Below are 17,119 nucleotides of genomic sequence, written 5' to 3'. Positions count from 1 at the left end.
ACAAAACAATGTAAGGAAGGTTTTTTTTGTTTGTTTGTTTTTGTTACTGGTGAAAACAAGTATCCATATAAGATATTGCATTGAAGCAGCGATATTATTGGGACAAAATAAAATTAGAACTAAGTTGAGTTAGATAAATATAGGTACCTCGGGCTAAGCAAAGCTATGGTACCTTAATAAGCTTAGATTTCCTACTTTTTTCTTAAAGAACATTGCACTTATTTTTTTTAAGTCCATGTTTAACAAATTTGCACATTTCTAAATCTTTCATAGATAAGTTTTTAGTGATAAGGAGTTATTTATGACAATCAGGATCAGGCCTAATTCTTATTAAAATTATTACATAAACATTTAAACATAAAGTACAAACACAAAATCTGGCTCACTAGTAGTTTTGTTGAGATAAGTGTAGGTATTTAATAGTATTACTGCATTGATTTCAAGGAAATTTTTTACTTTTGAATCAATATTATGAATGTTCATTGAATATAATTGGTTTTTAATAGGGGATAGATAACTAAACATACATTTATTATACTCACCAAAATTTATATTTACACAGAAAATACTCCTGGGAGAGAGTAAAGGTGTTAACTTTCTTCTTGGAAAAATGTGGTGCAATTTCAACCAAGTTGACTACTTTGGTGACAATCCCAGTTCATCATGATCACCGTAGATGAACATGGCTTAAAGGCTTTCTGTGGTTTCAGGGCAGCAGTCTGGCAATGCTGAACTGGAAATTTCTGTATTGTATATTATCTGTACTTTGACATACATACTTGTCTTGTTAAGTATCTAAATAAAAATCCAATTAGTACCCACTAAAGAATACTAAGTGGAAAATGTTTAAAAGGAAGGTTTACTTGAGGTGGAGTGTGATAAGTTTTTGGAGTGAGGATCAGTTGCAAAGTGGACAGCTAAATAAATGATAGATGCTGAGGGCAAATGAAGACCTATCCATGAAAAGAACAAACAGCACACTTCTACATCAAAACATCAAGATATTATTGGCTTCTTTGAGTTGTGTTTGGTTTAAGAAGAAACAATACACAGAATGAACAATAATTAAAAGTGGAAATTAAAGTAAAAGTTTTTCAATATCTTTTTCAGAGACTTGAAGCTTTTTTTCATAGAAGTCTTTCCCTAGCTTGGTTAGAGTTACACCAAGATACTTGATGTGTTTTGGTCGCTATTGTGAATGGTACTGTTTGCCTAATTTCTTTCTCCGCCCCTTTGTCTTATGTTTATAGGAGGCTTACTGATTCTTTTTTAAATTTATTTTGAGTTAAGTTTGTATCCAGCCACATGACTGAAGATGTTTATCAGCTATAGGAGTACCCTAGTAGAATTTTTGGGGTCACTCATGCATACTATCATATCATCTGCTAACAGTGATAACTTTTGACTTCTTCTTTTTCAATTTCTATCCCCTTGATCTCCTTTAGTTGTCTTATTAGTCCAGCTAGGACTGCCAATACTATGTTGAAGAGATATGGAGAGAGTGGGCAGCCTTGCCTTGTCCCTGATTTCAGTGGAAGTGATTAAGTTTCTCTCCATTTAGTTGATGTTGACTATAGACTTGCTGTATATTATATTTACTATGTTTAAGTATGTGCCTTTTATCCCTGATCTCTACAAGACTTTAAACATGAGTGGGTGTTGGATTTTATAAAATGCTTTTTTGGCATCTAAGGAGATGATCATGTGTTTTTTGGTTTTGTCTTTTTTCTTTTTTTTTTTTATTTTATTTTTTTTATTTTTTATTTTTTTTTATCAGTTACATTTTATTAACTGTATCCCAGCCATGTCCCGATCCCTCATTCCCTCCCAGTCCCTCCCTCCCTCATCTCCACCGTGCCCCTTTCCAAGTCCACTGATAGGGGGGACCTCCTCCCCATTCATCTGATCCTGTTTTATCAGGTATCTTCAGGACTGGCTGCAAAGCCCTCCTCTGTGGCCTAACAGGACTGCTCCTCCCTTCGGGGGTGGGGAGACCAAAGAGCCAGTCATTGAGTTCCTGTTAGAAATAGTCCCTGTTCCCCTCACTTTGGGAAACCAATTTTTTCTTTCAGTTTGTTTATATGGTAGATTATATTGATGGATTTCCTTATATTGAACTATCCCTGCATGCCTGGGATGAAGCCTACTTGGTCATAGTGGATAATATTTTTGATTTGTTCTTAGGTTTGGTTTGCAAGTATTTTATTGAGTATTTTTGCATCAATATTCATAAGAGAGAAAAGTCTGGAATTCTCTTTCTTTGTTGGATCTTTGTGAGATTTAGGTATCAAGGTGACTGTAACCTCATAGAATGAGTTTGGTAATGTTCCCTGTTTCTAATTTGTGGAATAGTTTGAGGAGTATTGGTTTTAGCTCTTTTTTGAAGGTCTGGTAGAGTTCTACACTGAAATCATCTGGCCCTGGGCTTTTTTTAAAGGGAGACTTTTGATGACTGCTTCTAAATAGGAAATATAGACCTGTTTAATTTATTTACATGATCTTGATTCAGCTTTGGTAAATCTATCTAGGTCTTAGAGATGGGTCTCAGAGATGGGATTCTTATTTTTTCTCTATTCCTATTATTCTTAGGTTTCATCTTTTCATGTTTTTGATTTCTTGGATGACTTTTGGTAATCTATCAGAAAATTGTCCATTTGATTTAGATTTACAAATTTTGTAAATATTTAGATATTTTGTAAATATTTGTTAGGTCCATTTTATTCATGATACTTGTTAATCTAATTGCTTCTTTGTTTAGTTTCTGTTTCATTAACATTTTCTTTGGTGAAAGTGGGGTGTTGAAGTCTCTCACTATTAATGTGTGGGAATCTATGTGTGGTTAAAACTTTATTAATGTTTGTTTTACAAATGTGGGTGCCCTTGTATTTGTGGCATAGATGTTCAGAATCAATATGTTTTCTTGCCCGAATTTTCCTTTGATAAGAATGATCACATTTGATTAGTAGTGGTTGAATATCTATTTTATTAGATATTAGAATGGATACTCCTTTTTTCCTTCCTGTGTCTATTTGCTTGTAGAACCATCTTTCCGCCCTTTACTCTCAGGTAATGTCTAGCTTTGTGGCTGAGGTATGTTTCTTGTATGCAGCAGAATGTTGAGTCCTGTTTATGTCTCCATTCTATTAGTTGGTGTCTTTTTTTTTTTTTTGGAGAGTTGAGTCGAGCTTAATGACCAGTGACTACTAGTTTCTTTTATTTTGATATTGGTTGTGGCAGTGTGTTTGTATGCTTGTCTACTTTCAGTTTTGCTGTAATGAAGTTATTTATATCCTGGGTGTAGTTAGCCTTTTTGGGCTGCATTTTTCCTTCTGGTTTCTTCTGTAAGGCTGAATTCGTGGGTAGGTATTGTATTAATTTGTTTTTGTCACGGAATATCTTCTTTTCTCCATCTACGATGATTAAAATTTTTGCTGGGTATAGTCTGGGCTGACATCTGTGTTCCTTTAGGTTCTGTGATATATCCATCCAGGCCCTTCTGGCTTTCATAGTCTGTTTTGGGAAATCGGGGGTGGTTCTGATTGACTTGCCATTTTATTTTAGTTGTTTTTTTTTTCCCTTGCAGCTTTAAATATTTTTTCTTTGTTCTGTATATTTAGAGTTTTGATTATTATGTGCTGGGAGGATTTTCCTTTCTGGTCTAATTTATTAGGTGTTCTATAGGCCTTTTGTATATTAAAGGCCTTTTGTATACTTTAAATTGGGGAAATTTTTTTCTATGATTTTGTTTAAAATATTTTTTGGGTCTTAGAGATGGGATTCTTATTTTTTCTCTATTCCTATTATTCTTAGGTTTCATCTTTTCATGTTTTTGATTTCTTGGATGACTTGTGTCACAAAACTTTTATAACTTGACAGGTTATTTGTTTAGTAACGGCGATCAATTATATACCTAAAAAAACTGAGTCCTGCAGTTTTCATTAGTCATGAAATTTGCAGACAAGTGGATAGAACTAGAAAAGATCATGCTGAGTGAGGTTGCAGAAAGACATGCATGGTATATATAACTTATAAGTTGATGTTAACCATATAATATAGGATAAACGTACTACAATCTACAGTCCTAAAGAAGCAAAAAAATACGAAGGACCTTAGGGAGGGTGCTGAACTCTCATTCAGAAGGGCAAACAGGATAGACACCAGAAGCTGTGGAAGAGAAGGAACAGGAGGAGAGGATAACATAGAGGTACTCTGAAAGGCTCCAGCTGAAATGGTATCGAAGCAGATGCTGAGACTCACAGCCAAACTTTGGGCAGAGTGCAGTGAGTCTTATGGGAGAAGAGAGGACTAGAAGAACCCAGAGGGAACTGGAGCTCCACAATGGGAATAACAAAGCCAAAAGATCTGGGCCTAGTTGGCCCTGCAGAGACTCACCAAAACCAGGAATAGAGAGGACCTAGATTCCCTGCTCAGATATAGCCAATAGGCAGCTCTGTCTCCATGAGTAAGAGGAGCAGGTGCTGCCTCTGTCATGAACACAGTTTCCTGCTCTTTGCTCACTTCCCTCTGGCAAAGAGGCCTTGCCAGGCCATAGAGACAGAGATCCAAACTGTCCTGATGAGACTTGAAAAACTTGGGTCAGATGACAGGGGAGGAGGAGGACTCCCCCTTTGAGTGGTCTGGGGGAAGGGGATTGGGGAAAAAGAAAGGGTAGGTGGGACAAGGAGGAGATGAAGGAGGGTGCCACAATCATCATATTAAATGAATAAATTGTAAAAATGCAAAATGAAAGAGTGAAAAAAAAGAAACATTGAGAGATGACAGAAGCAGCCTTTTATGTATTGTTTTCAAAAATTAAAGAAATGAGTAAATAAATAAATTGAAACAAAACAAAATAAAACTAAACAACTAACTAGGATTGTTCAAACATCCTCAATACTTTTAGTGGTTCTTTGACATAGCACAGCTTTCTTTAAACTAAACTTGACAACTATGTAATTAGCTTTGTCTCAGGAGAGAAAGTAATGACAATAATGAATAGGCAGTGAATGACCACTTTCAGCTCTTAAACCCCTCTCTTAGCTCTCCTGGCAGTCATACACAGAGCAGCCTGCTCTTTAAAAGGTGAGTTTGTCCTGAGGAAAAAACTCTACAGAACTCCAGTTTAGACATGTTGTAGCTCGGTGTCAGTGTTTCCAGGTTTAGGTCTCTGTGTTTCCCTGCATCAAAATATTCGGCACAACAATTTAAGGTCCTCAGGTTTTTAGAGTACCTAAATATCCCTTTCTTTAAAAGCTAGATAATCTTGCATCACACATACCAGCTATTTTTGCCTGTCCACTAGGGCATTTGATTGCTGCTATATTTTTGCTAGGATTCCCACAACCAGACATGTATAAATATATCTTCTAGATCCTGCATCCAATTGTCATAGGCATACTCAGGCCTAAAATGTTCACTTTATTTTCATCATTTCATAGTCTGTCCACTTTATATTCTTAGTGACAACACACAGAACTTCTATTTTTCTGCACTCTCACCAACACATATATTCTTTGCTTATGTAGCTTTTATTTGCATTTTACTAATGATTAATGATGGTTATCATTGATGTTGACTGTTTTTATATAATTTTTATTTTTTATACTAATCACAGGTTATTTAGTTTGTATATCAGCCATAGCCCCCTCCCTCATTCCCTCTCAATTTCACCCGTCCTCCCTCATCTCCTCCCTGCCCCTTTCCAAGTCCACTGATAGAAGAGGTCCTCCTCCCCTTCCATCTGACCCTAGCTTATCAGGTATCTTCAGGATGGCTGCAATGTCCTCCTCTGTGGCCTAGCAAGGCTGCTTCTCTCTCAGGGAAACATTCTTTAATGTGCTTATGGGTCTTTTACATTTTTTCTCATATTTTTTGATGTGCCTCTTTATTCTGTCCTCTATGTTTGTTTTTTGTTTATGTTTGTTTGTTTATTTTTGTTTTGTTTTGTTTTATGAGCATTAAAACAAACAAACCAAAGGCTGGAAAGTTTTATTTGAAACCTTGGTTTTGGGTGTCTCAATCATGATATCAGAGCTAAGGCAGGTAGGACTCTGTCTGTGTGTTGGAGACCCAGAAAGAACTTAAAGCTGATAATAATGTTCAAATGTAAGCATAAACACTGCTTTAGTGAACTCGTTCTGCCAGACTGTCCACAAATTTAGAGCTCTCACAGCGTTCAAAATAGTGTCAGCAGAAAAGAACAAACATTCAAAACATGAGCCTGGGCTTTATGTTTCATGTAGGTTTGCATTTCAGCAGTCCAAGCTATGTCATTTTCTGGACCTTTACGTAATTTACAAATTTCCAACTGAGACCTGGGTATTTTTCCATATGTTCATTTAGTGTTTATTGAGCACCATGGATTTTTAAGGTTTGAAATAGATTAAGCACCAGGGACTTAATGGCTAATTAGGAATGATTATTGGCTCTACCATTTAGTGGAAACAATGGCCTCTTGAGATTAAGTGCAAAAAGGCATATTTTTGTCATGGGGCACACACAAACTAGATCACTTTTATGATGAAAGATTTAAATCAAGGAAAATTTCAAGGCAGAATTATGAGCTGAGACTTAATAGTTAATAGTATTACCGGATTAGGAAAAAAAGAAAGTGATTTCCCACGTGTGGTGTGAAGGATACTGAAACAATAACTCAAACCCCTGTCTTTTGGAACTCATTCCAGGAGTTGGATGAGGATGGAAAGATAATTCAAGATAAAAGGATTTAAAAATGATTAAGAGTTAAATCATAGCATGGACAGGAGCTAACTTACATTCATCATTAAAATATTTTATCTTACTTTTTATTATATTATTATCCTTTAGAAGCCTGTTTCTTTTCTTTTTTAAATTTTGTTTTATTCTTTTTTTATGCAATATATCCCGAGCACTCCTTCATATTCCACCAACCTCCCCTTCCCCCAGATCTACTAGTTCTTTGTTTCTGTTCAGAAAAGAACAGACCACCCAGGGATATCAACTGAACATAGAATAAAAAGTTACCATAAAACTAGCCCCCCAAACCCTCATATCAGGGTTGGGAGACGCAACCTAGCAGGAGGAAAAGGGTCAAAAGAGCAGGCAAAATAGTCAGAGATACCCCTAATTCCACTGTTAAGAAATATTTTGAAGTTAAAAAAACGGAGCTGTCATTTTTGTGTGTTTGTGTATGTGTTTAAAAGGTCATTATATATATGTATGTACATACACACATATTTATTTAATAACAGTTAATGAAAAGAAAACCAAGAAGAAACCAAGAAGGGTCATATGAACAGTTTGGAGGGAGAAAAAGACAGGAGGAAATGAACTAAGTATAGTATCTCAATAGTAAAAATAAATATTCAGAACGAGGGGACATTACATTGAATATATAAGGGAGGTTTTTTTATCTGGAAAGTATTTGGAAAGGACACAAATATGATCAAAGTACATTTTAAAAAATTCTCAGAGAACAAATATAGCTGTGGTGTTCTGTCTTCATTTTGAAAACTCCTCAAAATTCTTTGACTTTGAGAACAGAAAAATGTCCATTTAAAATGGGAAGAGGACCTCCCCCATCAGTGGACTTGGAGCGGGCATGGGAGTTGATAGGGGATGGAGGGTAGGATGGGGAGGGATTGAGCAAGGGGGCTATATCTGGGACACAAAGTGAATAAACTGTAACTAACATAAAAAAATTAAAATTTAATTAAAAATTATAAGCTAAAGTAAAATTAAAATAGTAATCACTGTTTTTCTTGAAACTTTTGAAGCTCTGTACCCCATTACTTAAAAGTTGGATTACTTGATTTGTTGATTTTAATTTCTTGAGTTCTTTATATATTCTGGATATCAGCCCTCTGTCACATACAGGGTTGGTGAAGATTCTTTCCCAGTCTGTTGTTTTGTTCTGATGACAGTGTCCTTTGCTTTATAGAAGCTTTTCAGTTTCATGAGGTCCCATTTATTGATTGTTGCTCTTAGAGCTTGTGCTGTTGGTGTTCTGTTCAGGAAGTTGTCTCCTGTGCCAATGAATTGAAGATTCTTCCCCACTTTTTCTTCTAGCAGATTTAGTGTGTCTGGTTTTTATGTTGAGATCTTTGATCCATTTGGAATTTAGTTTTGTGCAGGGTGATAAATATGGATTTGTTTGCATTTTCCTACAATTATACATCCAGTTAGACCAACACCATTTGTTGAAGATGCTGCCTTTTCTTTTTCTATTGTTTGGTTTTGGCTTCTTTGTTAAAATTCAAGTATCCGTAGGTGTGTGCGTTTATTTCTGAGTCTTCTATTCTATTCCATTGATCCACCATTCAGTTTCTATGCCAGTACCATGCAGTTTTTATAACTATTGCTCTGTAGTACAGCTTGAAATCAGGGATGGAGATACCTTCAGATGATCTATTGCACAGGATTGTTTTCACAATTCTGTTTTTAATTTTTTTTTATTTTTTATTTTTTTTATCAGTTACATTTTATTAACTCTGTATCCCAGCCATGTCCCGATCCCTCATTCCCTCCCAGTCCCTCCCTCCCTCATCTCCACCGTGCCCCTTTTCAAGTCCACTGATAGGGGGGACCTTCTCCCCATTCATCTGATCCTGTTTTATCAGGTATCTTCAGGACTGGCTGCAAAGCCCTCCTCTGTGGCCTAACAGGACTGCTCCTCCCTTCGGGGGTGGGGAGACCAAAGAGCCAGTCATTGAGTTCCTGTTAGAAATAGTCCCTGTTCCCCTCACTTTGGGAAACCAATTGGTTACTGAGCTACCACAGGCTACATCTGAGTGGAGGTTCTAGGTTATATCCATACATGGTCCTTGGTTGAATGTCAGTCTCAGAAAAGACCCTGTGCCCAGATATATTTGGTCCTTGTGGAGCTCCTATCCTTTCCCCATCAGACTAACTCCCCTTCTTTCTTAGGATTCCCTGTACTCTGCCAAAGGTTTGGTCATGAGTCTTTGCTTTGAAAACACTGCTAGTTAGAGTCTTTCAGATGCGCTCAGTAGACTCCTGTCATACGTTCAATGCACATCCCATCTGTCTTTCTAAAGGAGGCCTCCACTGCTGGTGGGAATGTAAACTGGTACAACCACTCTGGAAAGCTATCTGGCGCTTTCTAAGACAATTAGGAATAGTGCTTCCTCAAGACCCAGCTATACCACTGCTAGGTATATACCCAAAGTTTGTTCAAGTACACAAAAGGGATACTTGCTCAACCATGTTTATAGCAGCTTTATTTGTAATAGCCAGAACCTGGAAACAACCCAGATGTCCATCAACGGAGGAATGGGTACAGAAATTGTGGTATTTTTACACAATGGAATACAACTCAGCAATCAAAAAGGAGGAAATCATGAAATTTGCAGGCAAATGGTGGGATCTAGAAAAGATCATTCTGAGTGAAATATCCCAGAAGGAGAAAGACAAACATGGGATATACTCACTTATATAGACCTATAAGATATGATAAACACAATGAAATCTATACACCTAAAAAAGATAATCATTTGAGCGGACATGTTTTTTATTTTTCATACGAAATTGAGAATTGTCCTTTCAAATTCTGTAAAGAATTGTGTTGGCATTTTGATGGAAATTTTAGTGCAAGTGCATCTGTAGATTGCTTTTGGCAGGATGGCCATTTTCACTGTTAATCCTACTGATCCATAAGCATAGGAGATCTGCTGACATATTTTTCAATTTCTAGTGCAGCCAGTCCTGATGAGACTTAATAGAATAGGTTCAGAGGGAAGGAAAGGAGGACCTCTCCTATCAGTGGACTTGGGGAGGAGCATGGGAGGAGATGAGGGAAGCAAGGTGGGATGAGGGACCATGAGGGAGGAGGCCACAGCTGGGATACAAAGTGAATAAACTGTATTAATAAAAAAATAAATAAAGATAAAAAGAAATTTAAGAAGCAATAAGATCATCCTGAAGATTTTTAATTTCAGGATGAGTAGCAGAAAATATTTCCATAGTCAAAATGTCTCTTTCCTCTTTCCTCCTTCAGCATCACCTATTTGAGCAAATAGTGGAAAATTGGCAATCTCTACATTTAAGGCATATTGTGAATTTGCTTACTCCTCACCAGATAACAGAATGTAGTTTAGAGAACAATTTGAGATAAAAAGTATTCATTGAATGCAAATTATATAAAATCACGAAAACTCCGTTTTTGTTATTACATTTTTATTATTTAAAACAATTTTAAATATAGTATGGTCTCTCCTTCACCTCCCCCCAATTTCTTCCAGATCATCTTCCCCTTTCTGCCCTTCTAAATTAAATTATGTCTCAAAAAAGAAAAACTCCACAAAACTAAGAAAACACAATAAGACAACATGAAAACAGAAACCACAAAATCCACACCGAACTATAAGTAATAAAAGAAACGACAACATTGTGGCGTTCGTTAGAACATGAGGCCTACCTGGAAGTTATTGATATGCCCAGTGCCTCCCCATAGCAGAAAACTGAAAATCCTGAAAATTCTTACGCATAAATGTGTGACTTTGGGGAAAACGTTTTCTCAACTTCATTAAATTATTTTAATCATTTAAATATTTCCTTTTTCAAAATATTTAAAAATGCTATTACAAAAAGAATGGCTATTTCCTCTAATAGATAGGGAGTTAGTAATGAATTTATTTTTGAAAAATTCTGTAAGTTTTAGCCAATCATTGAGGGAGGTAGGACTCAGGAGATCAGGGGGTAGGTCTGGGATGGAGCAGAGCATATGTGGTTTCATGACTGGAATTTATGTTTCTCAGTATATTTTCTTTTAGTTCTTAATATTCACTTTACATAGATTTGTTTTGGGTTACTCACAATTATTAATTAAAATCTTCTTTATTCATGATATTATTTTAGGGTGAAGATGGCTTTCCAGGATTCAAAGGTGACATGGGTCTTAAAGGTGACAGAGTGAGTATGAAGAAATTTTGCACTAATATGTATTGTTTGAACATACTGTTTGTCTTGGTTAAAAATTCTACTGCTGTGATAAAATACCACGATCAAAAGAAAGTTAATGATAAAAGAGTTTATTTCTCTTATGCTTGCAGGGAGACACCTATCCCTGATAGACGTTAGGGAAGAATTTAAACAAGACAAGAACTTGGAGGCAGGAAGCAGTGTGAAGGCCATGAAGTAGAGCTGCTTACCAATTTAAGTTTTTATAGCATGCTGAGTTTGCTTTCTTACAGCACCCAAGACCATCACCCCAGGAATGGCACAAACCTTTCCATATTCAATCAAGAAAGTACACACCTAAAAAATACACAGACCCATCTGGTGGGGACATTTTCTCAATTTAGGTTCTGTTTTCCAAGAACGACTCCAGTTTGCTTCAAGCCAACACTGACACGAGTCAGAACACTGCACATACGTATATATGTATATATATTTTCTTAACATTAAATACAGCCAAAAAAGGTTAAATATATTATCACTTCATCTCTTATGTGAAGATTGAACATTATAATGATATTATGCATAGTACAGCGCCAGTGTTTTTCTAGATGTTATGTTAAATTTTAGAGGAGACACACAAATGTGTGAAGATACCTATTGGGTTACATTCCAGTAAACCCATCATGTAAATAGCATGGATTTAGTGGAGAATGAACATAAAACATCTGACTTCCAGTGCTGGTAGTTTTGTGTCAGATGCTGGATGCTTTTACTCGGGTATACACTACGTAAATATTCTTTACACTTTCCTTTTCTTCAAGTTGGCTTTGTCTTTGTTGTTATTTTGAGACAGGTTCTTACTACTATGCAGCCCTGGCTAGCTTCATCCTCACTCTGCATTACCTCACCCAGGATGTTCTTTTCTAGTTCCATCAGTTTGCCAGCAAATTTCATGATTTTCTTGTTTTTTTAATTGCTGAGCAGTATTCCATTGTATAAATGTACCACAATTTCTGATTCCATTCCTCCATTGAGGGACATCTGGCTTGTTTCCAGATTCTGGCTATTATGAATAAAGCTGCTAAGAATATAGTTGAGCAAATGTAAGTGCCTACAGATACTGATGAATCAACCAAGGACCATGCAAGCAGAAGACCTAGACACCCTGCTCAGATGTAGCCCATGGGCAGCTCAGTCTCCATGGGGTTTCCCTAATAAGGGGAGCAGGGGCAGTCACTTGCATGATCTTGATTTCCTGCTCTTTGATCACTTCCACCTGGCAAAGTGACCATACTAGGCCACAGAGAAAGAGGATCCAAACAGTAGTGATGAGACCTGATACGCTAGGGTCAGATAATAGGGAGGAGTTCTGCCTCTATCAGTGGAATAGGGGAGGAATATAGGGCAGGGAGAGGGAGAATGGGGGACCAGAGAAGATGAGGGGGGCTACAGCGGGGATTCAAAGTGAAAAAATGGTAAATAATAATAATAAAGAAAAAAAAATAAAAATAAGAAAAAAAAACCCTAAAAACTCATTCTGTAGCCCTGGTTTCCTTCATTTTCACAAAGATCACCTGCCTCTGCCTTCTGAAGGCTGAGATTAAAGGCATGCATCAACCAGAGTGACCAGTGTGCTTTTAAGATAAGCTATGCACAATAGCTTATGTCAGGAGGATAAGTATGTCAGGAGGATATGTGCACTAAATGCATTTTTTAGAGTGTTAGAGAAGTGATTCTGAATTTTGACAATGCTAGACAAGGGTTCTGCTATTGAGCTACATAACTAAATGCAGTTTCACCTCAACAATGTATTTCTTAAGCTATAACCTCAACAACATCTAAATAAAACTGAGTACTATTGTTTATAGAGGTTTCAGAATAGCATGGTCTTTCTTCTTACAAGAAGAAAGAACTGTTGTTTTATTTTAAATTTTGTATATATGTTTCAAAGTATGATGCTAGAAAGACATAGTATGCAACTTTTCTGCATTTTAAGTTTTATTATGTTCTGATTTGCAGAGTATAAGTATGTTATATTTACATCTGGTAATAATTTATTATAAAGTGGACTGACTGACTTAGAGCCCATTAAGTACTTTATTTGGAAGATTTATTTTGATAAGTAATCATCTGATCAAAGAAGCAGACCTCAGAGTAGTTTGGAATCCCTAAGTTCATGTGAAAGCTTTTTTAGTAGGGAAACAATTGACTTGAAATTCAGTTTCCAATGTGTTCATTAAATTAAAAATATGTTCAAAATGAAGACTTTTGTGTCTACATAATAGTTTCCAAAGCTATTTTCTAACATTTACTCTATTCTCTCCCATATGTAATCTCTCTCTGTCTTGTTGTCTCCCTCTATTTCTCTCTCATTTCTTTTCTCTCTTCTTTCTCCTCTCTCCTTCATCCAAGCTATATTAAGCAATATGGAAGTATGATCAAGCTTCCTCAACTTTTAAAATATTAGGTCAGTTTCTTATTCAATAATGAAATGTTTGTTGATGTCAAACTATTTCAACCCCATTCTCTAAAGCAAGCAAGAAAACAAAACAGGAGGAAAAAAAAAGTCAGAAGTTCCGATTCTCTAATAACCTAGAATCTCTACCTGCAAATCTGCAGGTGTATTGAATCAAAAAATGACGTCATTTTGCATTTCAGGGCGAGGTGGGTCAAATTGGCCCAAGAGGAGAAGATGGCCCTGAAGGCCCCAAAGGGCGTGCAGGCCCAACTGGAGACCCTGGCCCCTCTGGCCAAGCAGGAGAGAAGGTAAGTGGGATTTCATCTTGCAAGTTGTACTTCATACAGTGCTCTGTGTTGTATGTGTCATTATAAACAAAGGCATTACTAATGCCAGAAAGCAAAGTGCTTGTATTCATTGTACAGGACTCTTGAGTAAAGAGAGGACACTTACTTTTGAGGTAGTCTTCATCTTCCTATGGGCTAATCAGGAGCAGGGAGTCTTAAAACTTACCCTTATTTGGATTTGATTGTAAATATCCTAAATTTCAAGGAAACAATGAAAGACAGTTAACCTATTGTATCAGACCAAACCAAGCCATGTTTGAACCACAAACAAAGTGAGTGTTTTTCTTTCTGTATATAAATGGTTTTCACAGGGCATTAATTAAATATATATATATGTTATCTCCATGCTTTTCTTCAAGAAATTTGAATTTAACCTGAAACTAAGAAAGAAATTTCAGATAACTTTACTCTTCACTGTTCAGAGAGAACCTGAGCCATATGGGCTGTGACAAAATATTTCTAATATCTTTACTTTTAATGCAGTAAATAATGTTACTTCTGCCTCATGCACTACTTAGTTATGTAGGAAACTTAGGTAGATTATGAACTTAAATTATTATTAATTTTAGGGGTCCACTGGGGATTAAAACCACGAGCTTTCATATGCCAGGCAAATGCTTTGGACACTGTTGTTATCCACAGTTAATTATCTGTCTATGAACTGAAATGATGGGGAGAAAAACGGGAATCATTATTTCTCGTGTATACCAAAAGAAAATGTAAATAGCTGCTCTATACTGTTGATATAATTCATGTCTAAATATTTTTCTCCAGCAAGAACACGTTTGTTTGTTTGTTCGTTTTCTGGAAAATAATAAAATTCTATTGTTAATCAGAAATTTGTAATTTTTCCACGACACACTTCATGTCTCAGAAGGAAAATACGTTGGCATTGTGTGGACATTTGTGAGGAAATAAGTGAAAGTCTGCCCCGTCTGGAATTGCTGATATGGCAGTTTTACAGGACTCAGGCTTTGGAAACTGAGTCCTGTAAGTTGTCTCTCCTGAACTGATCAGCACTGTAGCATGTACTAAAGTGGGGGAAGATATTCTAGCAAGCTAAGGCTTCGATGTCTTTAGATGCTTTTTTGATGTTCACTGTCTGTTGATCAACGTTTCTGATGACCTTCCTCTCTTCCCAGCTCTACCCAGTTAGGTACAAATCGTCCCAGATACGATTCTAAAGCATTGCACCATGCTTCTCCATGTGTAACGTTTCATTATTACACGCCTATTTGCTGACATTTATATCATCATTTAAAATAATACAAGTTATCTATCTGGATTTATTTTAAAATGATTCTAAAATGAATAAAAGGTATGAGTCTGATATAACAATTAACATAAAATACAGATAGCGTTGTGATCACTAGAGACTCTCATTTGCCTTGAAATCAGTGGCATATGAAAAAAGATATAGTAGCTTAATATATCCAAGGGGACATCATTAAAAGCAAGCTTCTCAGGGCTTGTTTGCATATTATCCACGTGGGAATTGCTTATCTATGCAGGGTCAATTGTAACTTACACAATTTTTTACTTCAATCTGTAATGACAAGGTCATAAATCATGTGCTTGCCTGTGTTTTTTTTTTTCCAGAAAGAAAATTTTTTTCTTTTAAGTGTTTTGTTTATATTTTAATTTGGGTATATAAATCTACTCCTGCATTTGATTCTATTCTTTTTGAAAATATACATTTTCCATAATGATACTAATTGGGCTAAAGTTTAAAAAAAATAACCCAAATGTTACTATGTTATTCATTAATGATTTTGCTGTAAAAAGTGATGTCCAGAACTCCACAAATATGTATTTAGTTTCTTACTTTTCCTGTTTTTTTTGAAAATAAAAAAAAACAAGCCACAGTGTTAATTTACAATTTAAATTTGATTAATATTTTCAGATTGAGGCATAAATTCATTGGACTGGGAAATTATAGTTAAATATTCAAGTACCCACGTAGAGGTATAACACTTCACATAAACCATCATCATTCACTATAGTTCTCAACACATTCTAAGTTTATTAACCCAGATTTAGCAAATATTTGTTCAAATTGTTTTCTTAAAATTTAATTAGACGTTTCTAAAAATTATTTAGATTTTAGTCAGTGACAACACATATATCCTAATAAATTGATTTACAGTTATGATATGACAAAAAGAATAATTTGTCATGAAGATTTACTTTAGTTGGAATGCTAAGTTCTGAATATATCTCTAATTATATAGTAATTAACATCAACTCGTGTTTAATTAAGAAGGTAGTTTTCTTTTGTTATGCTTTAAAATTCACTAGTGAGAAGTCTCTTTTCCTAAGTTTCTATGTCTCCAAAGAAGGTACAATCATCTACACAACAATAGCTCTTAGGTATTAGTAAAGCATTTAAATTATATACAGAGTAACAATTTTATTTTCTATGGAAATGAAAAACTATAATGGAAATAAACTGGAGTGAACACTTGCAAAGTCTGTGTTCAAATATCCAGAAAATTGTCACAAGAGATATTCTGTATGGGCTGTTAATTTTTATCTTTGTGTTTTTCATAATTTTAGGGAAAACTTGGGGTTCCAGGATTGCCAGGCTATCCGGGAAGACAAGGTCCAAAGGTAAAAGAATTTGAACTTCATAGTATTATAAAACTTTTATGTTGTAAATATTATGTGATACATATATATATATAACTAATTATATAGTTAAATTAATAACCTAAACTTAGAAACTTAGTGTTAGATGTGGAAAATAGAATAAAATATAAGTTCTCTCTGTTCAATGCTTACCACCGAATATAAAAACACACTTTTATGTATAATAGTGCACACTCATCTGGAGTGCAGGGTTTCAGAAAGCCTGTGATAATGTTACTTTCTGGACACAGAGTTGTTATGAAAAAAAGGGTTTAGTTAGCACCTTTGATGTAGTTGGATGTTTGAGAGAAGAAATACATATTTTTTTATTTTTATTTACATAGTATGTATCATGTAGACGATAACAACATTTTAAAATTATTGTTACCCTTGTGGTTTGAACTATTTCATTTATATTCATTTAGTTACTTGTGTGTATGTATGTACACATGTGTGCTCACATCCTTAGGCACATATATGGAGGACAGGGGACAGTTCAGAACAATCAATTCTGTTCATGAACCACACAGAGACCCCCACCAAAAAAAAAAAAAAAAAAACAAAAGAGAACTTCAGACCTATCTCTCTTATGAACACTGAAGCTAAAATACTCAATAAAATACTCACAAACCAAATTCAAGAACACATCACCCACCATGACCAAGTAGACTTCATCTCAGGCATGCAGGAATGGTTCAATATACAGAAATCCATCAATATAATCTACCATGTAAACAAACTGAAAGAAAAAGTACCCCACATGTTCATCTCCTTAGATGCCAAAAAAGCA

The 17,119-nt window shown here is 35.5% G+C and overlaps 1 protein-coding gene across 3 annotated transcripts in view; it reads left to right on the top strand.

Annotated features, from left to right (window-relative positions):
* Col11a1 (collagen type XI alpha 1 chain) overlaps window positions 1–17,119 on the top strand; it is a 214,391-nt gene that overhangs the window by 100,229 nt on the left and 97,043 nt on the right. For all 3 annotated transcript variants that reach the window (XM_060392852.1, XM_060392851.1, XM_060392850.1), the window contains 3 exons: window positions 10,855–10,908; window positions 13,555–13,662; window positions 16,258–16,311. In XM_060392852.1, the coding sequence (XP_060248835.1) occupies window positions 10,855–10,908; window positions 13,555–13,662; window positions 16,258–16,311 (216 nt within the window). The remainder of the gene's footprint in view (window positions 1–10,854; window positions 10,909–13,554; window positions 13,663–16,257; window positions 16,312–17,119) is intronic.

Source organism: Meriones unguiculatus, chromosome 10 (assembly GCF_030254825.1).
Source record: "Meriones unguiculatus strain TT.TT164.6M chromosome 10, Bangor_MerUng_6.1, whole genome shotgun sequence".
In the NCBI taxonomy this organism is placed as follows: Eukaryota; Metazoa; Chordata; class Mammalia; order Rodentia; family Muridae; genus Meriones; species Meriones unguiculatus.
This window is presented reverse-complemented; position numbering and strand designations above follow the sequence as displayed.